At 42.0% G+C, this 22,191-nt stretch overlaps 1 protein-coding gene across 2 annotated transcripts in view; it reads right to left on the minus strand.

Moving 5' to 3' along the window:
* Positions 1-11,882: 11,882 nt before the first annotated feature.
* The window catches only part of SNX4 (sorting nexin 4), a 36,677-nt gene continuing 26,368 nt past the window's right edge, over positions 11,883-22,191 (minus strand). For both annotated transcript variants that reach the window (XM_013959734.2, XM_067299329.1), the window contains exons 10-14: positions 18,098-18,187; positions 16,752-16,851; positions 15,722-15,867; positions 14,211-14,325; positions 11,883-13,820 (exon numbers count right to left, since the gene is read on the minus strand). In XM_013959734.2, coding sequence (XP_013815188.1) covers positions 13,773-13,820; positions 14,211-14,325; positions 15,722-15,867; positions 16,752-16,851; positions 18,098-18,187 — 499 coding nt within the window. In that variant the 3' untranslated portion in view covers positions 11,883-13,772. The remainder of the gene's footprint in view (positions 13,821-14,210; positions 14,326-15,721; positions 15,868-16,751; positions 16,852-18,097; positions 18,188-22,191) is intronic.

Here is a 22,191-nt window from a genome sequence, read left to right on the forward strand (position 1 = left end):
ACAGTTCAGCTGAAGGCTTTTGTTTTTAACGGTTCTAGCAAAGACGAAATACCAACTTGCAAAGTAGGGATAACAATGAGCGTATCAGATGATTTTTGGTTGTTTTACATTTCTTTCAAAAAACTGTGCGTCCCGCGAGTCGTCGCTTTGCGATGGAGGCTGTCAGATGTCAGAAGAGGGAACCTTTCCCTCCCTGCGATCCCCGCGAGGGCGGCCGAGCGGCTGCCGTTCGCGAGCGCTTGGCACATAGCAGCGCCTCAGAGCAAAACTCGTCTTCATTCCCCTGCACACCCAGCCAGCAGATATTCTGAAGATCTCCCAGTAACGATTGGTGATTACAGATACCTTAGCAGTGACTACTGTGCAGTGGTCAAAGGTTTCCGGAGTGTTTATTTTGACTCTTGAAATTCAGGGCAAGTGACCCAATTTTCAGAAAAATGTCAAGGGGTCCCTTAGAAAGTTAGAAAAGGAGAACCCAGACACAGTCACCTTTTAAAAAACATGCCTTAAATCTCTCTTTTGTCTTGTTTAGTTTAGTTTTCATTTTCTCCTCTGAAAACTTCTGAATTAAAATACACTTGTTTGAATAGGGTCTGTGGCGTGGGTTTGCTTCATCTGATCTCTCCCACATATTCCCCGACTCCCAGTGGACTGATCCACTATCGGAGAACGTGCAAGAGCAAGGCGTCACTAAGCATACTGTGCTAAAATTCTGAGATCTGCGAGAACCCACAGACATTTTTGCAAATGCCGGGAAGCTAAAGAAATAAGTGTGGCTCCGTGAATCGTAACAAACCGAACCGTCACAGGTTCACAAAAGCACCTGGAGGGCAGCGAGCAGCAAACACCCGAACGTGGCGCTGCGAGAGATCCCACTGCAAAACTGCATGTGCGCTGTCATTTTATGCCAACGCCTTTCACGTACTTTATGTACATACCCTGACCTCCTTAAACGGCAACTCCATTTGCACAAGATCCTCCTAATCAGAGAGCAGCTATTGACTGAGAGGCAGGTAGGAAAAGCAGCTGGTGCGGGAGCACGGCCCCGGGCAAGGCTGACACGCAACGCTGCAATTTGGCTACAGCAGCATCTAACCAACACAGGTACTAACAAGATTTATTTTTCCTGTTGGAACACATTCATGTGCAGATTAGCGGCGGCTCGGTACGCAGAGTCTAGATACCAGCAGTTAACTCTTCTTTTCCAACGGGATCTGCAAGCCTCTAACAGAAATGTCACCATTAGGCAAGACGCAGGGATACCGAGGCAGAAACTAAGCACCGAGTTTCTCCAGCCAGTGTCTTGTTTCCCTTTGATTAATATCCCATGCTTCAGACACATAAATCCAAATGCCAGAGGCACGCTGTTGCGCAATTTTTTTTAAATTTATTTATTTTTGAGAAAGAAAAAGAAACATCCCCAAGATGGGAGGGTTCCCTTTTCCAGGGAGCAGCAAAGCAATCTCCTGATATTTCTGGACCAGTTCCAAGAACAATCTGTGAAAGTCCTAGTTTGTAATATTCACAGACAAAAGAGGCAAAAATCTTTAACAACAAAACCACAACTATCCGCTACAGATGACTGCAGCTTTTGTTCCTTATTTAGGGTAGACTACATCTGAAATCTAATTCTCTCTCTACAATTCCCTGAACAGTTGAGGCAGACAGAGAGAGGAATCTCCTGAGAGAGATTCGCTCAACCTACCTTGAACACTTACCTTGGAACGTGACTAAGTCAGTCTCACATCCAGCACCCTTGCACAGACACAGGAGGCCTACACGAAAATAACTGCAGATCCCATCTTCTGCAAAGTATGGATCAGATACACTTCGTAGGAGTTGTAGAAGAGCTTGTACTTCTGAAGATTAGGCACTTTGAACTCTTCAAGGTGAAGGAAAATCTTTGATGTACATTGATCCAAGGGACTAACAGCAATGATGAGATTGGTCAGACAGAGAGGAGGAGGCAGTTTCATGGCTTGCGCTGTATTTTCTTCTTCTTCCTCCAGTATCTGTTCTGGCAATCTTCTAATAACTGGGCTTAAATTCAGATACAGCCATACAGCTGTTTGTTTTCCCGCTCATTGGATCTAGAAATGTCCTTTGTTCATTGACAGACGCGCAGACATAAATGGAATGTGACACAGTCATATGGCCAGGCATGGAAACACACTTCCTACCTGCTGCAGCGTGCCACATCTCCTACCGGAAGCAGGAGAGGTTTCCTCCATGAGAAGTGACCACTAGTCACTGTGCTAGAAGAAAATTAGTGGCTTGGAAGATGAATGTCGCCAAAAAGGAGCTGAAGAATTCTTGGACAACCAAGCTGGAAAAGGCTTGCCACTTACTATTTAAGAAAGCTAGGAAAAAGAAAAAGGTTTCTAGTGAAATGGTTCATATCAAAGCTAAGCAGGAGTCCCAGCAGTTTTTACATATGAGACAAAAGGACAAAGCACCTTTGGGCAGAGACAGAAGAAGAAATGGCAGGCAAATGGAGAGAAGAGCAAGCACCATTTAACATACCTGCTCAGCCCAGCTTGAGAGGCAGTTCATACAGTCTACAGAGAGCTCTTCAATCAGCTGCAGAAAAGCACTTCTTTTTGGAGATCAGAAGAACATTCTTCAAGGGAGAGCAGCTCCTTGCTCTCTAGAACCAATTGATAAAACGTAATTAAGCATAAATTTCCCAAGACAACTGGTATGGAGCCACCTGTAAAGGAGCAGCATCATTAGTGCCAAATGTACATCCTGGGATACTGGACATGTTGGTGATGGCTTTAGAGAGCTCAGCGTGACACTAAAGGAAGAGAATGTCTCGGCAGCATTTCTTGAGATCCTTCCCATCCTTTATCAACAGATAAGAACAGAAACGAATCATGGATGCAGTAACATTGTAAAGCACAAGCTTAAGGTTTCGTGGAGGACTGCTCCATTTCAGTAGGGAAGGTTGGCTGCGTGCTGTGGGTGGCCACCATATCAGTAGAGTACCCCTAATTTTGTAAGCAGCAGACTGACTATGCAAGTCAGGAGGCACTGAACTAGCATGAAGGGAGGATGAAAGGGAACAGCCATTGCTAAGCCAGGACATTCAGAACAGAAGTAATCCATGGAGATGGGAAGGATGCCTACAGAGCAATGCCGCAGAGTGGGTTACACATGGGAGGAATTGTAATGACACATTTACAATAAACTTGGCATAAACTTAGTGCATCGGTATTATCAGCACCTAGAGGAAAGACTTATGCACCAAAACATTACAGTCAATGGAAGACAGAAATGTAGGTGACAAGAGAGGAAGGGAAGTGGCACCCTCTGGCGAATATGACAGGATCCATTTTTGAACCAACAACTGCATGTGTCCAGGCAGCTTAATCTGCCGGGGACTCCAAAATGTGCCTTTCCACCCCACACAGGCCACTTCCAACCCAAGATACCTAGTGCTGCTCCTCGGAGCCAGGGCTCCTGGCACCCCGCAGCGTGCTCCTGGGGCACAAAATAACCTCAGCTCAAATCCTGGGCAGGGCCATCTCCTAATCACCGCAGGACCACATGAAAGTCAGTCTTGGAAGCCAAATTTACAAGTAAACTCTTCCACCAGCTGAGCCTCTGTTTGCCAAACTCAGCCTTACCCAAACTTCCAGTTCAGCTTGCAGAGCTCTGTGGTTTCTTTTCTGTACGCTCATCTCCAACCTTACCTCTATTAACAACTAATTTCTCCTCTATTTTCTTATCTACCTACTCAAAGTGGGATCTGGCAGCACAGAGGTTATCAGCTCCCCGAGCCTCCTCCCCACACATAAAAACTCCCACGGCTGCTGAAACAGCCGGGAGCTCGCCGTCGTTCACAAACCGGACGAATCCCGCTACCAATCCCAACCAGCGCCTCGCGAACTGCTCCGCTGGACGCGGCGCCCCGATCCCCGCCTCTTTGCCAGGGATCTCACAGCGATAACACAGTATAAAATAATCCAACTCCGGTAAGAAAAGATAGGAATAAGGAGGGATTTCACGTGAATTGAGTCAGGAATTCTCCAGGACTGATTGCCAACAGATGTCTCTCCTGCCGCTTGGTGGACAGCCTTGCTTGGTGGGGTCTGCGCAGTTTTGCTCACGTGTCTGCTGGCAATAGTAAGCCGACGGCTATTCGCACTGGCTTTCCCCTTGGTAAGCTAGAGGGTGCGGAGGCCAATTTAGCGCGCTCCTAAACAGAGGAAATTCAAGAGTTGCATTGCCATGGGGAAATTCAGAAATGCTCAGATGATTCTGGTTAACGGAAGGATCCTGCAGACCATGAACTCAACCAAAAAATAAGAGTTGAGTGATTTAACTCCCTATCTATGCGTCACAGGAAAGCGCTGCCACGTCTGATGCTGATCATAGAGATAACTCCTAAACAAATCCTTTACACTTTTGAAAGGTGCAGAGAATAATTTTTATTCAACCCTAAGTTACATCCAGCACAGGAAGTTCTATATTGGACTTCAACACAGAAAAAAAAAAAGGAAATATTTTCAAAAATAAAAAGTGACATGAAACTGAGCAACCACTAAATTGCCTTGTTATCGCAATCATTATATTTGTTAGAAGGAAACAGAAAAAGACCCAGCAAAGCAATATGTATTTAGCATTTTAAAGCTAAAAATAGCAATGACCAAATAAGTAGGGAGAAGGAATTTGAACAGAATGTGACTGATCACCAGCAATTATTTCAGAATATTATAAGTAAGCACCCTGAAATTGGAAAAAGGCAATTTGTGTTAAAATCCATCCTGGCTTAGAGGAGAAATAGAAACAAGTAAAGTATTGCAGAGAGGGGAGGAATGGTAAATCTGACTATAAGTAGAAATTGGAGGTTAGGAATGATCAATTGTCTATAAAGGAAGCAAAGAGAAATCAACAGCCAGCAGAATTAACAATAAGAACTTCTTAAAGAAAATGAAGAACAAAAGCCTCCCTGGCACGGCGCCAGCACGTGCCAGAAATAGAAGAGTTGCTGATAAAAATGCAGAGAAGTCAAATGCATTCAGAAATATTTCTGTTCTGTCTCCGAGAACAAAGCCAACCAGACAAAAAGTAGGTGAGGAGCAGACATCAGTCTGATTAACAGTCATTTAATCTAGCTGTTACTTGCCCAGATTCGTTCCTTTAACAAACACCAAAGGCTTGGGAAGATATTCGGACAAACCTCTTTACCTCCGCGGGACTTGGTCAGCACATCGTCAGGAAGGACCTGAAGAAATACAAAGCATAAAAGCACGGTGGTATCATGCCTGGAGTTTACTTCCAAATCTTTACCCAGCACGAGCTTTTGGGGACCCAGTTTTCACCGCTCTAGGGAGTACATCACAAGTTTGGAGAAGCCTCTGTTCTAGAAACCCTTTGAACCAATCTTGCTCCATTTTGGCAGTCCTGCCCTACTTTGGCAATCATTGCCAAATGTCATTTAGACAAGATTTAACTCTGAGAAGCTTTTCAGATTTTGAAGGGAGGATTCCTTAACTCCTCTTATAATTTGGCTTCCTAGACTAAATGGTATCTACTGGTCCATAAATGAATTTCCTCCCCCAGTAAATAATCCTGACACTTTACATGGTTCAAAGGTTAATAAAGCACTTCAGTTCTCTGTCTTAGACTCCAGAGAGTTTGGTCAAACTTTAGCAATAGATTAGAATTATAATGTAATAACATGTAAACTATGTAAGGACGTTCTTTTCATTTCATTCTATAAACACACTAAAAACTAATCATACTAGATGCACAGTCTTCATCAAACATAACCGACCACTGGCTTTATCACAAGGAGGTAATTTCTCCTTAATTGCATCCAGGGTACAGCACTAGAGAGCAGCTTCTTAAATTATATGCCTAAATCTGCAGATCCGTATAGCTTTTTCTCAAGCCCTTTAGAAGTCCTAGCATAAGCAATCTCTGAAGCACTGATGCTGATTTTCAACAAGTCTTGAATTTCAGAGAAAAATCCACAAGACTGGGAGAAGGCTAATATTTTGCCTGTTTATAAAATATATAATTAGGGAGATTGGATTATTATATGCCTGTCAGCCTGAAAGTAATCCCTGGAAAAATAATAGAGTTGATACAGAATTAAAAGGGATTAATGCCAATCAACATGTTCACAAAAAACAGATCTTGTCAAATTGACTTTTTAAAAACAGATTACAATTTTCTTGAGAGAGCAATAGCATTGCTGCACCAACCCATCAGACCTAGGCTTCTGTCGCTCAGCGTGGACCTGCCCTATTCCGAGAAAAAAAGCACAGGGTCAGCCTAGCATACCCTAAAATAAATTAAAAACTGCCCAAAACTGGAAACAGGAACTCTTCAGGGTAGCAGGGCCCTGCTGGGATCTGGTATTGGCTGTGGGCTGTTGAGTTTGGGGGTTTTGGGTTTTTTGTTTGTTTGTTTGTTTTTAAAACCAGCTGCCTGGATAAAAACAAGACGATCACTGAGACCATTACTGATAAAGTTATGACAAAAAGCTTAAGGAATCATTAAAAGAAGAGGCTGGGCTGCTAAGAAAAAGTAATGAGTTTTGAGAGTTGAGTAATAGGCTTTCAGTATCGATTCATGCAGACCCCATGAAATCAGGCCACCTGTACAGCATGGGGAGCCCAGCCAGGGAAAGGGCAGCTCCAAGAGACAGCCCAAACCCCCAAAACAGCCCAAAAGGAGCACCAAAGGCCTAACGGGCCACGGCGACCCATCAACAGGCCCGCAGGAACATCGCACAGGAGAAGGGAACACAACAGCACAGTTCATTTCTATTGCAACACTGACCCCAGTTTGACAAGCACGGGTCAAGAGGGATGTCCAAGCCGTGGAGGAGCCCAGGGAGGAGCTGTGAGACTGCCCAAAGGCAAGAGGAAGGAAAACTGGACAATGCAAAGATCTCGCTTTTTTTGAGCTTCCCAGCAAAGGGGGCAAGAGGGGCTTGCTCACAACATCCCCAGGCAGACAGTTGTGGCCTCGCTGGAGACGAAGGGGGCAAACGGCCAGGCGGCTCCGCTACCCGGCCCACAAGGATCATGCTGCACCAGGCAAGTGTCCCCTGCTCAACCAGCACCTGCAGGGCCCCAGCTGTGATCAGAGAGGGCTTGCTGATGAGCGGACAAAAGCCTAACAACGCTTAGCCTGGAAATAAGGTGTATGCTTTTAGTTTCTGGAACAACTGACCATCATAAGATTTAGCCTCTCTGTCAGCAGGTATTTTCAAAGCGGGATCATAGTGCACATGTTTCAGGAAACCCTGACTCAAAGCAGCATTCGGTAAGGGCAGCCTTCCCATCTCTTGCACAGGAGTGCAGATTAAATAAACAGTCACAGATCATTCCTTCTGACCATACACAGCCTACACCACTTCCAAGTGGTTATTTAAAAAAAAAAGTGTACTACTAACTCAGAAACCAGTGTTTGAAGTCCAGCTTGTGGCAGCGTTTGCCCCGCGTGGAAGCGGCCTGGAGACCCTGTAGACAAGCTTCTGCGAATCACAATGAAATGCACCATAATGAATGAATTTGTCATCAACTCCAGCATGAAAATCTGTTCCCTTACAAGCATCTGCTACAACGCTTTGTATGCAGACAACCGCTGGCTCTAACGCTATTACAACGGCAGTGGGACCCCCGAGCGGCAGGAGGACACTTGCCTCCCAGCGCACCGTTTCATCGTGGCCCATGCGAAGCAGAGCTCGAGACCCGCCAGAGGGCGATCCGAGTTGCATTTTGCTTTCGACTACGTCGTTTCTGAGACTCACCATACAAAGTAGCTTTCGATGATCTGCGTCTGCTTATACACAGCTACTTTCTAGAGAGAACGCAATTGTTTTAATCATGCGCCAAGACATAGGCAGATAATGGAAAACATTTACTGCAAATAAGCTATTTATTCATCAGTTCATGGGCTGTTTGCGGTATATGGGGCGGCCTGCCTGAGAGTCAGCATTAGTCACACAAGTAGGCCCCTGGATCGCACATCTAACCGTGCTGGTGTTTGTAGGATCAGGGTCTCTACAAATTTGTGCTGAGTTTAAGGCTGAAGCATCTTCTCCCGTTTCATTTAATCAGAAAGCTCTAAGCGATCATATTAAAGCCAGATACAAAACGGCAGACTGAAAATTAAATCTCTCGTTCGCAGCTGCAAGAGAAAGGTTACACCATTATCAGTGTTGAACTTTGCTTTAAGACCACAGTTACCCCACAAGGTTCATTCAGACCCAGATACTGTGATTAGTATTACCTACCATCTGCTCTGGTGTCTTTGACAACTCAAGTTTCCTCATCTCCTATCTCCACCTCTCTGCACAAGATCTTTCTTTTCCCCCCCTCTCTCAAAACAAGGCCAACACAATGCTGCTTTCCCTTTCTCCTGAACACAAAACTCTCTCATCGCAGCTTTCCATCTGTTCCATCCAGTTCTTCCCTTGTTCCCATCTCCGATCCCCCTCTTACTTGGTCTCTTCCACCCCTCCCTACCCTTGTGTGACTCCTCTCAAAACCCTGCCTCCTGCCAGCAGCCAGGCTCTGCTCCCTTCCAGACCACCAACCGCTTCTGAAGCGTGTCCTCAAGCTCCACGAGCTTCCTGTGGAGATTCCATCACATGCCTGGCACGTACCATATGCCATGATACACTCTCTCCTTGTTCCCCTTCATTCCTCCATTTACCCTTTGCCTCCAAGTAATCTTATAATCTCAAATTCTGCAGTTTCCATATAGACAGTTCATGGATCTGCTAGAAACCTCTCCCTTCCTGCCCAAACTATAATCTCAGTTTGTCCCTAGGTTTTCTTCTCCCAACTATGAACTGATGCTCAGCATAGCTAAAGCAGACTCCCCCCACATAATCCTTCCCTTATTCTTCAGCTCCGGGCCACTGAGCTCCCTGCTTCTCTCAGTCATCTTGGATATCATCAGCTCCCTGTTGCTCAGCCTGCAACTTCAACGCCATCGGCTTTGCCTGCCCTCCCGTTCTTAGTGAGCCTAAGAGCTCGCAGATCTTTTACAGGGCGTCAGTGGCACAGCCTAACCCACCAAGGCCTGCAACTCATCCAGCCTCCCGTTATCTCATCCCTGAACCCCAGCGTAGCATGTCTACGTGTCACACAGCATCCTCCCCTGTCCACATTCATCCAGGACACTGCTGCAGCCAGCATGTTCAGCAACAAATCGTTTTATCACATCACTCCTTTTTCTGAACCCCTCCACGATGTCCCCCGTTCCCACCGGCTCAGTCTCTTGCCTCTCATACTGTACATCAGCTGCCACTACCTGGGGCACAAGCTAATTTTTTTGCTTTCTGCACTATTCTAGGACAGCGCCTGCCACTGCCATTACAACTTAGCCTTCTCTGAATGATAACATAGTTCACGTTTCTTCCTCAAGTCCTGTTTGACAGTCAAGAGGAGGCTCGCCCAGAAGCTTCACCAGGAAGGAGCTCACAAGGACCCTTCAGTTCACAAGTGGGCTCAAAACATGTCACCTAAGAGCCATTTGCTGTCCAACAAGAGAAGAAACTTCAGCTAAGTTTATGTAACTACCTTTTGGCTTGGCTGGTTAAAAGAGACGACTTCTGGAAAGAAAACACAACTTTGAAAAGGCTAGTTTGTGTAAGCCATTCAAAAGTAACTAAAAGCCAGCAAAGAAACGTTTTTCCTCTGTGTCCAAGAGCACAGCAGAAGTCAGAATTGCAAAATTTTTCTGATAACACCGTGTCTTGCCTACAGACATCGGAAAACAGCGGCCAAAGAACTGTAACCCTTTGCTTAAGCAGGAACTCAGCACCTTCTGGACTGCCAAAACCAGCGGGCCACTGCCTAGCTGCAAGGGGGATGCATGGAAAACCTCAGCGTTTCAGCCAGAAGTGGGGGGGAATTGAGAGCCTCCCCTTTCTAAAGGGAAAGGCGTTTCTCCTGGCTAGCACTGCTGTCAGCATCTTACCCTTCCTCGTGGCCATCCACTAGAGGGAAGCAGCTTACACAAATTACTCTCTTGCAGTGCTAAGGCTCTGATAGGAGCTAGAATAAGAGCAAGAATCCAGGTAAGATCCCCCTGCCCTGAGAAACCAAACCCTGCTGGGTTTGGGGCAGGGGACCTCTCCTGGGGGAGCCCAGAAACCCCAGGGCTGCTGGAGCTGACCCTCGCTCGCTGGAGGCAGCACAACCATGGCTTACAACAGTTGGGTTTGCTAGTGACATATGAGTACGCTGTATTTCAGTTTGGCACTGAAGTCTGTCCTCCCATTTTACTAGCTCTCATTCTGCCTGGTTTCTGTTATTTGTAGTATTTCTACTTCAGCAGTTCCATACTAGGTTTTCATTAAGCAGATAGTGCCTCCCCCTAGAGCTTCAGCAGCAAATACAAGACAGGAGTACAGGGAACCCACAGAGCAGGAGACCACAAGCAAACAAACAGCTTAGGTTACGGTCTTGCCCTTGCAAGGGAAGAGAGAGAATGGGAAGAAATTAAGACAACTTCCTTCCCTGCATTTCTTTAGAGGACATTAAAGCGTTTCTCATGTCTTCAGCCAAAACACATGAAAGAATTAGGTGGTAGGGAGAGTCATATAGGAAAAGAAATGGCTCCTCTCAGGTTGCGATTCAGGAACTGGAAGAACATAGCAGCGCCCACAGTCCAGCCAGCCACCTTGGGACCTTTGCTCTGCTGTGCTGGCTCTGCAGCCTACTTGGCTACAGCGCTGTCATCTTCCCTCTGGGTTGCCTGCATGAGGCAAGCTTTTCAGTATAGACAAGCTCCAAAATTTGCTCTGTGCTTGCCAGACTAGTCCAATCGCAGAGCTGTTAGGTTAACTATGCTTTGGCTGATATGCCAGATATTTAAATAAAACAACATTAAAAAAAGTTAAGAGTTAGAACAAGTTAAGACAGTTTAGGAAGATGTCTTGAGTTTATCTTTCAATCTCAACTGATTCCCTTACTCTAGCTACACTTCAGGAGCAGACAGTAGTAAATAAAACAATGATGAGTCAAGGTCCCACTAGTAACAGGGAAGGTCAGGAATACCACAAACGCTTTTGCAAATGACCATGCAAAGCAATCTATGACAAAAGTGACAGCCCTAACAAAATAAATAAATAAATAAAATCAGATGATCCATGCAAGTAAACCGTTTTATACAGGAGCATTTTGGTGAGATTAAGTTAAACTGGTCTACTCAACTGCTATTATTTTCAAAGGCCTTTAGCCAATTTTTGATAGTCTCTGGTTTAAACAACCCTACTGTCTTTCACCCACTGGATAATTGAAGGAAGGTGTCCAGGGCAGAGTGCCTTGAGTTACAGAAGCTAAATCCGCACTGTGACTGGAAAATGCACGCTTCACAAAGTGTGCATTTGTCACGTGGACTCTCTTAACCACAAAGAAACTGCCATTAACTAGATAATTTCCCCTTAAAAAGTTAAAAAGCTAGGAAAGGAGCGGAGGAACTGTCACCGTTTGCCAAGACTCACAAGTACAGAGACCGCATGCAATGATGATCTGGAAACAGAAGCAGCAAAAGAATAAGATTATTGCAAATTATCCCCAGCCCAGCTTTCATCCAAGTTCTGCTAAAACAGGCAAACCTTTTTAAAACGCATCTTCTCTTACCTAGATGAAGATATGCATGAAATTCTGATTGCTTATGTTTGAGCAAAAACAGAGAAGAGTTCAAAACTGGCTTGTAACAAGGATCTAATTCCAGACTTAGACACTACCTTCCTCACGTAAAAGGCAAATCAGTTAATTGTTGCAGTTTACTACTTAAATGTTAAACCCAAGTTTGACAGTTTGAGAGCTAAGATGGACAGGAACTGAACAACAGAACTGGAAAGACTTATGTAGCATTTTTACAAAAACAACATAACAAAAATATCAAAGAGCAATTTTATTTAGCTTATTTGGCACAAAACTTACAAGAACTGTTTTGTTCCCTTAAATTTAGTACAACTAGCAAGGAAAAAAAGGCATACTAATACATTTAATAAGCTGTACAGCAAGTGAAATGTGGAAAGAGGCACCAGAAAGATCTACCAAAAAAATCAAAGTGCATGAAAAATACCTACTCTGAGCGCCTCATGGTATTGTATTAAGGCACCACTCCTTTAGAAGGTTTACTGATTACTTTAAGTGTGCAATTTCTTGGTTTTGGAATGTAAGAGTCCTTTAACCTGTATCAGAACTGGATATGGCAGTTCTCAGAACAAAACATTTCTTTGCAAATATTAAATGGAGAGACCTCCTTCTGCCCAACATCAGCTCTCGGCAGACAGAAATGTCATTGTCATATGCTTTGAAAAAAAGCTAACATACATTATCAGTGACCAACGTTTTACTTCAGAATTTTGAGTTGTAGTGTATACCAGGTCTATGAATTCTTGAATTCTTTATAATGGTTTTATAGAAAAGAAACACTGCAGAATCAAAAGCAATATGGGACATGTCAGTAACTATCTTATTGATAATTTATCAGAGTAAATTTTAAGGACTTTCTGGAGTATCTCTTAAAAATCAAAATCTGAGACAGTGTTTTAATCCAGAATAACTAAATACACTTTTCAACAGAATATTACAAAGATTTCTTCAGGATTAGCAAGTCCAATGAATCCCACAAGACTTCAGGAACTTAAGTACGTAGAAAAAAAACAATGTTAGACAGTAATAAGTGTTTGGGATAACTGGAAACATTTAATGCAAGTACCTGTAATTGCAAATCATGTTAATACTGGTGTGTATATATATACACATATACACACACACACATATACACACAATGAAACATCATTACAAGATCCAAACAGACACCTTGGCTCATTGTGGATTCTGCATATCACTGCTCTTAAGTACTACAGAAATCCCACCTGGTTTTATATTTCAGCATCTTCATTAAGGACTATTCTTCTAAGAACCAAACTGCTTCAGTTATGAGAAGCACCACCACAGGCCAGATTCACATCTAGTGTAAACAGACCAAGCAGGAGTTGCATCTGCTGCTTACCAGCTTTGACTTTGGTTTTGCTGCTCAGCTGGATCACCAGTCTCCTTTACTTGCAGAAGGAAATCTGATAAGAAATCAGTGCCTGTACAAAAACTTAAGTGGGAACCAGTAAATGCAGAATATTGTATTAAACCATTATACAACACCTCTACTGTAGAGAGTTTCAAACATCTCAGGAGCTTGAGACTGCTTAACCTGAACTTTGGAAAAGCACATTTCTCTATGGACATGCAAAGGCATTTAAATATGAACCCTAGGCGTTACAGTATTTCATTTTTTGTCCTCTTATGGTGTAAACCTCAAGAATACAACTGTGTGTCCCATTAAAAAAACCCAAAACACCCTGGAGCATTACAAATTCTAAACAGCAAGGGCTGAAAAGAAGGGCATCTGGAAATGATCTGCACAATACAGAGCAGGGTTTTTCAGAAGTCTCAGACAGAACAGTTCAGTTCATACTTTCTGGGATAACCTTCCCTATACTTTTGCCCCAACACCAAGCTGTAGTTTTCATTAACTTTTTTTACCCCTGAATTATTTGCTACCACACATAAAACATGCCACATACGTGGCAGTCAAGGGCTAAACACTTAAGAACATGTCCTTTTTGTCCTTTATTAACAATTACAATCAGCAGAAAGAAAAACTATTCACTCAACTCATTTATTTCATGATTTATATGTAAGTCATATAGCAACTTAACATTGGTGTTATACGTTTGTGCTTCCATTCTCTGGCACTTGGAGGAGGAATTCACTTCCAGATAATCACATCTTGCTGAAGCATTCCTTTGCATTTGTCCAAACTTGAATTCCCTTAAATAAAAATAAACAAATAAAGAAAGAAGGTTGGAAATAAAGAGGCAGAAATACAACATTGTTTGCAATCAGATTTTTTTCCATGGAAGACTCCACAAAAAGCCCCACAGAACTTCACTTACGAATAAGGCAGAGACCACACTGGAATTGGACCACACTACCTATTTTATTTCAACATTAACATGTCACTGAGTTAGAGTAGGGTGGAATATGTGGGAGGTTTTACGCTATTGACTTCCAACCTTCCATGACTGCAGTCTTCCTAGTTACTGAAAGTCTGCATCTGATCCCCTGCTGATATGATATATATATATATATATATATATATATATATATATATATAAAAATATATAAATAAAAGCCTGGTCCTTCAGAAGCTAAACATACCTTTTTGCACATGCTAATCTGCATAACAGCATAGCTTATAAGTGCCTCCTTCAAATCATGATTCTTCTGCTCCTTAAACCGTTCAATGTCAGCCCAGGCACTTTTCACAAAGTCTCTGGAATTAAAAGCAATATTTCTGTTAATAAACGCTTTTAGTGTTTTGCATGTTATGTCCTCACCTCATCTTCCTTCCTCGGAACCTACAGCAGCGAAGATATGTATGACGCACCGCTCCACCTTTCAGTTGGTAAACCAAGTTGTATAATTACTATACACCTCATGGTGTCTTCACTTTATACTTACTACAGTATCGTGGCACTACTACTTAATTCTCCATCCACTTCCTAAGAGGTTTTTAAACTAGAGAACCAATTTCACATGATGGAGATTTCTGACAGTAAGCATGACTGCCATAGAATCAACAATACTCAGAATATATTTTTCTCCTGGAATTCTTTTGGGGTGACTAAATGTCTTTACGCCAACATTCAGCACACAACACTGCATGTTTCTTTTTCTTTTTAATCAAGTCAGAATCTTGGGCTTTCCAATCTGAAGACTCATTTGTCATCAGGATTTGAGACAGTAAAGTATAACAAACATTTGCAACACAAGTTTTACTCTGACAATTCACTTCAGGAATCAATTTCGCTGGTTTGGCAATGTGTCTCCAGGTCTCCTTAACCAAAATGGAGGTAGATTTCTGTAGTACATAGTTTTCATTTGTGCTGGACTTCCCACACAAGGCAAGTATTCACTTGAAAATTGCTTCCAGAGCTACAAAAGCAGATGTCCAGTACTTCTGTCAAAATGATTAAGAAATTGCATTTACTGATTGTTTTGTTGTTATGAACTATTCATGAACTAGTCTTATCTTTTCAGCTCTAATCCTTACTTATCAGGAGATACCACATTCACCCCTTTCATTATATGATGAACGTGTTCTGACACAAACACATTGCTCTAGGAATGTTTGCTCCTATTTTTCGTGTTTGCATTCCTGAAGAAAATTTCCCTAGAATACCGAGCAGCAGTTATTCAAACACAGCTTTCCAGAACTTCTAATCTCTTTCAGACAGGAGTCAATTGTCCCCCATATGAGAAACTGAAGAATATTAGCTTAGGACCCATACATATAAACCAAACTAAATACTGTAGTTAAAGCAAATCAGGATTTGAGTCTTAGGCTATTCAGCTGCAGACCTACAAGCCCACCTGCTAAACATATTACTAGTTGAACATAAAAGCAAGCAAGTCAGCCATTAAAGTGGGCTCAATAACTGGGAAAGTCATCAGGTTTTACATAAGCCATCCTCTCAGACCAGAAGCTAACTGCATGTACTGTACTTTATTTCACAACTTACAACTGACAGGAGCTTTTATAGACAGCTCATAAACACCAAGAATATATTAAAAACACTTATAAAATACAAACACCTTCAAGAGCATCCAGTCAATGACTTTTGCTAAAACAATCCCCACTTTCTTTGACAAAAGTCTGGCCTTTTTACCTGCCCTCCAGATTTTTAGACTTAAGCTGTTCTTCTCCTTCCTGTATCTGCTCTTCCAGAACCTTTATCTTGGCCTCCCTCTGCTCAGGGGTCTCCTGCCCGAAGAGCTTGCTGGTCATTCCTTTCAGCGAGAACGTCCTCACGGTCTACAAGAGACAAGGTTAGGTATTGATTTTGTGATCTTTACTAGCATTAGGTCTTATTCCTCAGCTGAGTTTTGGCTTTAATTATCAGAAAAAGCAACTGCATTGGCCCTTCCATTACGTGGATGTCCCATTGTTGGGTTGCTGTAAGAGAGGAGGTGGTTCACATTAGACTGAACAGAAAAGTAAGGAGAAAGAAGAAAGGAGATTCCTGTATTGCAGCTTCTATTCCCAGGGACTCTGGGCCCCTCAGAAACAACTGTTAAGTAATTCAATGTTCAAACTCTAACAGCACAACCCACAGACCAGCCTTAGGCGAGTCATTCCACTGACCCAAGTGAATTTTCAGATAGGTTCTTTCCTACTCCAGTCTAAGGAAAAACTGAAGTCTTGGTTTTTTACATAAGAAAAGATATTCTGTATAGAATGTGAACAGCTGCAGCAATATATAATACAATACAGCAATACTAAGAATTCTAAGTTTATATTCAGACTTTTTTAGCTAGTATTTTCTGTATAAAAGGGGCCAACATCACATATCAATAATCTTGAGCTTTCAAAAGGCAGAGAAAGCCTTTCAGAAGTCCCAATATTGTATCTCTGGGATATAGTAGTTTGTGTTACTCTGCTCAGGTCATGTTTCCTGCAACCCTTTATTTGCTCATTATCCAATAAAAACTTCGGTACAAACAGCATATGTCACCATGAACCAAGTTATTTCAACCCTTGAAGGCCTGCAGCCCATACAATATTACTTCTCACAACCAGCAATCAGCCTTCTACGTATTAGTGCCATGTAGAAGCCATTCTAAGCAACCTGGAAAAAAAAAATAAATAAATAAAACCCACATACACCATCTTGGAGAAGAAAGGGGAAAAAGACTCACTCCTGTTGCCAGCTCCTCGCACTGCTGTTTCTTAGATGTTAGGTCCTGTGCAGCCATTTCCAAGTCATACTGCATTAGTTCATGCTTCCTGCAAACTGCCCTGAAAAAGAAGCAGCAAAAGATCTGTCACATAATACTTTGTTTTGCTACATTTCCCTCCATTTAAACTTTAAAAATGACACAAGAATTTTTTTGGCAGGCAGCATATTCAGTTATTTATCTAGCTTGAGTTCAACAGCCTTATCACAGAATGCGTAACTCTGCAAATGCTGTAGTTAAGCAAGCTTGGATCAAAGGATAGAGTTCTTAATACGGCAGCATTCTGCTTTTCTGTTCCTCTTAGACTCATTCCAAGACACTCTAGGTAATACAAACCCTAGCACCTACTTAAGGACATCACTTTAAAATAACTTTTCAAAATCCATTAGAGTAAAATCGCAACTATGACAAGAGGTACCTGGATATGGTACCTGTCACAGCACCAATGCATCAATCAATCATAGAATTCTTCACATTTTATTTTTTAAGCAACAAAACAAGAAACTGTATTCCTAGATTCATATAGCGCCTTTCATTGGAAGAGGAGAGTTTCTTCTAACCACCTGCAGTAAGTCCCAGTCCTGTGCAGGCTGGCGACACTACATGTGTACTCCACATTTCTCTCCCAGGAGGTGCAACTTGGGCTCTGGGGTCTCAGAGAGCAGCCAGCACACTTGACCACCTGAACTCACTACAGCACTATGGGCCCTCTCCCAGAGGTGCAGCACCAGCCAGGGGGAACACCACAGCATTAGGCATAACCATAGAGCATACAGAATCGTGGTTCTATATCCATGCTTCTGAAGGAGGAACTGCCCTTTAAAGGTTAATCTAAAATTAGATTAAAGGCTAATTAAAATCATTATTTAGCTGAGCAATACTGTACAGCAGATGAACATCACACAGGGCACTTCAAAACTTGCAGGAATTTGTAACGGCTGTAAGTGGTCATAATCTCTCTTTGGCCTATTTCATTTGAAAGCTGAAGCTTCCCCACTGCACGCTGGGGCACCTATTATACAGGAAGCCAAGGAAAGCAAGGGAACCAAGGGAATAGGCAGTATTATCTCCCATCGTATCTAGAGTTTAACATCTCTGTCATTTTATTATTGACCAGCTCAGTTCTATCTGTTATTGCCCCTTATGGCAACTGAAGATGAGTAAGCAAAATAAAACGTGAGAATCTGAAGATTCTCACAACATTAACATTTCTAGGGAGAACAGGATACCAAACTAAACTTAACACCAACACTATGTTAAAGCAAGGGATTATAGTTTTCATTTGAACTACACGTTTCTGTACATACCGTAGTGCTTCTGCATAGAAGAGATATTCTTTCAGCTGATCTGCATAATGCTCCTCTTCTTCCAGTATGTCATCAATAGAAGCTGCATATCTGGTGACAACACAGCCTCTGGTTAAGTATGAAATTCCTTAGTTTAACCTTTAAAAACTATACACACAGTAACAAGGGAGGACACTTCTTTGACAGAATCAAAAGTCACTAAGTACAACAGTGAAAAGGCACTTCTAAAAAGTTTTTTTTCCCCCCTTTTGTTTTTAATTAAACTGAGTTGGCTAATATAAACACTCCCACAAGCCTGTTTCTTGCAGTAAGTCTTTTGACAAGTACCAGATTTATGATAAGTTTCCTGCTGAAGATGGGGCAGTTCTTATTACAGGAAAAGAGAAAATAATTTATTCCTTTTCTTCAGTGCATTGTCAACAGGCAGCACCAAGGCAAAAAAGATACGGTACAGAAGAAAACCTGCAAGACCGAGAGCATTACACCTTAAAAATGTGAACATCACACCTGAAAAGCAAAGAGGGAGCATTTACAAAGTGACTTTCATTCTTCACTCTTCAGCCAACACATAAGCTTGAGACCAAGCAAACTTGTGGCAGTGCTCTGAACACTCCAGCATTAAGTCCTTCAGTTCCTTGAATGTGTGTTGCTTCATCTGCTGTGCAAGTCAGGCATATCAGTTCTGAGCAACTGCCTTTTAGGGAGAAATCTTCTGAAGCACAAGGGCTTGGATTAACTCCACAGCTTCTGCACTCAGTGAGAGTTTCACCATTTAGGCTGAATAGGAGATCTATGAAACATGACAAGTCTTTTTTTCTAGTTTATATTGCTAGTTTTCTAGTTTATATTGCTTATGGGACAGTATGTCATAGGTTCTCATTAACCAAGGTGACTGTGCTTGGACACATTTGCCAGGACAGGCCTACCTCTAAAAAGGTAACTGCACACTGCACTTGGTACAATGACAGAAATAAGATGCCACTTTAGTCAGCAATGCAGGTCAAGTACCAATACAGATGAACAGGATGAATGAGATCCCGTCTCAGGTGCCTTCATCTATTCTGCCAATTCCATTTGGACTCTAGAGTCTGTGGCAATCCCTGAAATGGAGGAATAGGAAATAAGTATTTCCACAGTTGCAGGCTCTTTGAAGTGAGCATGCGTTCATGCTTGTCTAGTGAGCAGCACAATGCCACCCAAATGCTGATTATAGCACCTCCTGGCCTTAAGGTTTTCACAAGGTCTTTGTTCTTCAATTCCATCCTATGCCTCTCCAGCAACTGGCTCTGAGGAAGAAGTGGGAGAGTCTCAAGCTGAGAGGGAACTGGTAATGTGACTTGGAAGAGGACAGGAGACCCCTCCACTGAAAGCTCTGAAAGGAACAACTATGGCCTTGTTAGGCTCCTTCTCTAGATGGGAGGCATCCGAGAGAGATACTATGGTTGAAAGTTATCATCAGGTCTGCTGACATAGGGAATGTGAACTAAGGCTTTTCAAACAAGCAACAGCTTCTTGCCTAGTAACTGGAGGAATGTGAAGCCTGAAGGAAAGGTACAGATGCGTGCTCATCTGTTCAAATAGGTTTTGTCATTGTTGTTGTTCTGGTTTAAGTTTGCAAGTAAGATGAGTTGTTTTGATGCTCTGAAATCAAAAAATCATCCTGGGCACACCCAGGAAGAGCCCTACCAAGGCTATGTGAGATAAGTAAGCATAACTACCAAGCAGCCAGCAACAACAAATCAGTTTAAGCAGACGGGATAAAAGAACAGACAGAACAAGAATTCATATTATGAACCAAAGTAAGGAAGAAGTCTGCACTGTTGAAAAATACATGTTCTGAAAGAAAATTCTCCAGCCACATTGGAGAGAGTAAGCCACATGTGACCTTTTTTCTGAAAATGTTCTGAAGTACAAGTTCTGAAGTAAAATAATTTATTTAGTAGAGTGGTTAGATTTCTCAGGGCAGCAGATGGACCACATCTCAGTTTCAACTAAGTTTAGCTCAGTGCTAGAGCTCATTTGGGGCAGAACAAGTCTCAAAAAAAATAAAATAAAATAAAATAAATAAATAAATCCCTCCCACACAGAAAAAACACACCCAAAAACCCTCAACCAAAATAAAACCTTACCTGCCATTTTCATAATGATACTTAAGTTTGATTATAAAAGAGTATTAAAAAAACCCTATATTTGACTGTGCTAAAGTTCAAACACTTCTTCCTAAAAAGGTAGGCAAACCATGGAAAACCTTGAAAAACTGTAAGTCCTAAAGATATCTAATACATTTCCACTCTTCATGGGAATCTTCGGCTAAAACCTGGTTCTAGTTCAGACTGGTTCCATCTGTAATGACAGGCTAGTTGACTCGGAGATAAAGGGTCACTCATTAATAGCATAAAGGACAGAAGTCAGAGGCCTGACATTTCTTTCTTTGATCTTTTATATGCTAGAATTACAGCCATTCACTTGAGCTTTCTCAGCATACTTGTTTTCTGTCACTTAGCAAGCCTCATCTTGCCCACCCCCAAGGTGCTTGGGGATGTCTTCTCCAAATATTAAGCAGTTTTACATCATTCTAAATGATAACAACTCAAAAGTTTAAATAAACACCTAGTAAAGGCTACAGCATATGAGGTAGATAGAGAATTAAGTTTGTTTTAAAGTTTAACATCTATATTAGGAAACCTTCTCAAAGGAGCTTGCTGTTGCAACAACCTCCTCATGGCCTAATGTTATGGGAACGTTAACTGGGCTGGCAAGTTACACTTTCAAGAGACCACAGATATGAACCTTACTGGCAGGAGACCGCATGGGTCACTGAATGAGTTCCTGAATCTCACAGCCGCTCTCTCTTGCTTGGTTCTCACTACGAGATTATTTCTGGATGAGACCATCAAAACATAAGACATAACAGACAATGAAAGCAACCTCAGATTCATGGAATGGTTAAGGTTACCCAAAAACTCACCACTGTTACTCTGGATCTTTAACCCCAGCTGTGTAAAGGACAGAAACAGTAAACCTCTGATATGTGCAGAAAGTTCGGCCTCCTGACTGAGAAGTCAGTCCTGTTTCTCTTATTTGATTAAGCATCTCTAGATGTTTGACACCCTTGCGTAGTGTATTTGAGTCACTAAAAACCTACTTACATCTCCCTAACTCCTTCATATTATAGCATGTTTCCATATAACTAAACTGAACTCTAGTATGTTATTTTTGCATAGTAGAGGTATATGCTTTACGCTGCTCTCCATCTCTACTTTTTTTTTTTTTGAAAGTAAAATGTATTATCCATTCCTTTATTCTCTCTAGAGTCTTTTACTTAGAAAGCATAATAGCTCTTTTAGGTGTAAACCATCATATTAGCCAAAACACAGAAGTGCAAATACATTATTTGGAAGGGTTCAAATTCTTAAAGATGTGATAAAATGAATTCTCTTGAAGAAACTGAAGGCAGAGTTCGGCAAGGCTCTCCAAAAGCTTTCATTTGACATGGCAAAACACCAATTACAACTGACCAACAGTACAGCATACACAAGTCTGCTTTGTAAACTGAGACTGATAATACTATTTCTACACGAATTACACTTTCAGTAAAAATAGTGCATGATGAAATGTCACAGTTTCCATCTCTTGCATGAGTTGTTACTTTACTGCAGTGCCTGATTACATACAAGGAATCAGAGTGATAAGAAATTATACTGTTTTATCTACTGTATATTACTACCTGAAAAACAAAAAGTAGGAGCCTACAATAGCACTTTTGTGAGCACTCTTAAGTGCTAGACTCTTATTTTGAAGGCTGCATTTCACATACTCTGCCAACTGACTCCAAAGATGCAGAGAGGGAGGATTCTCAACTTTATTACATCCAGTCAGTATTTGATTCAAGAATCCATTAAAGTTTTGGTTTAATAATAATTAAAGTTCTTAACTTTCTGTAATTAAGTCCAAATCTGTGTACCATCTACTGTGTGGTACAAAACACTGCTATCAAAAACAAATGGATCTCATCAGGTCTGCAGTACATTAAAGTTCTATTCCACCAGTTTCTGGCATAGTAGCTTAAAAGAAAAGCTGGAAGAATTCCAAAC

The sequence above is a fragment of the Apteryx mantelli genome, chromosome 6 (genome assembly GCF_036417845.1).
Source record: "Apteryx mantelli isolate bAptMan1 chromosome 6, bAptMan1.hap1, whole genome shotgun sequence".
Taxonomy (NCBI): Eukaryota; Metazoa; Chordata; class Aves; order Apterygiformes; family Apterygidae; genus Apteryx; species Apteryx mantelli.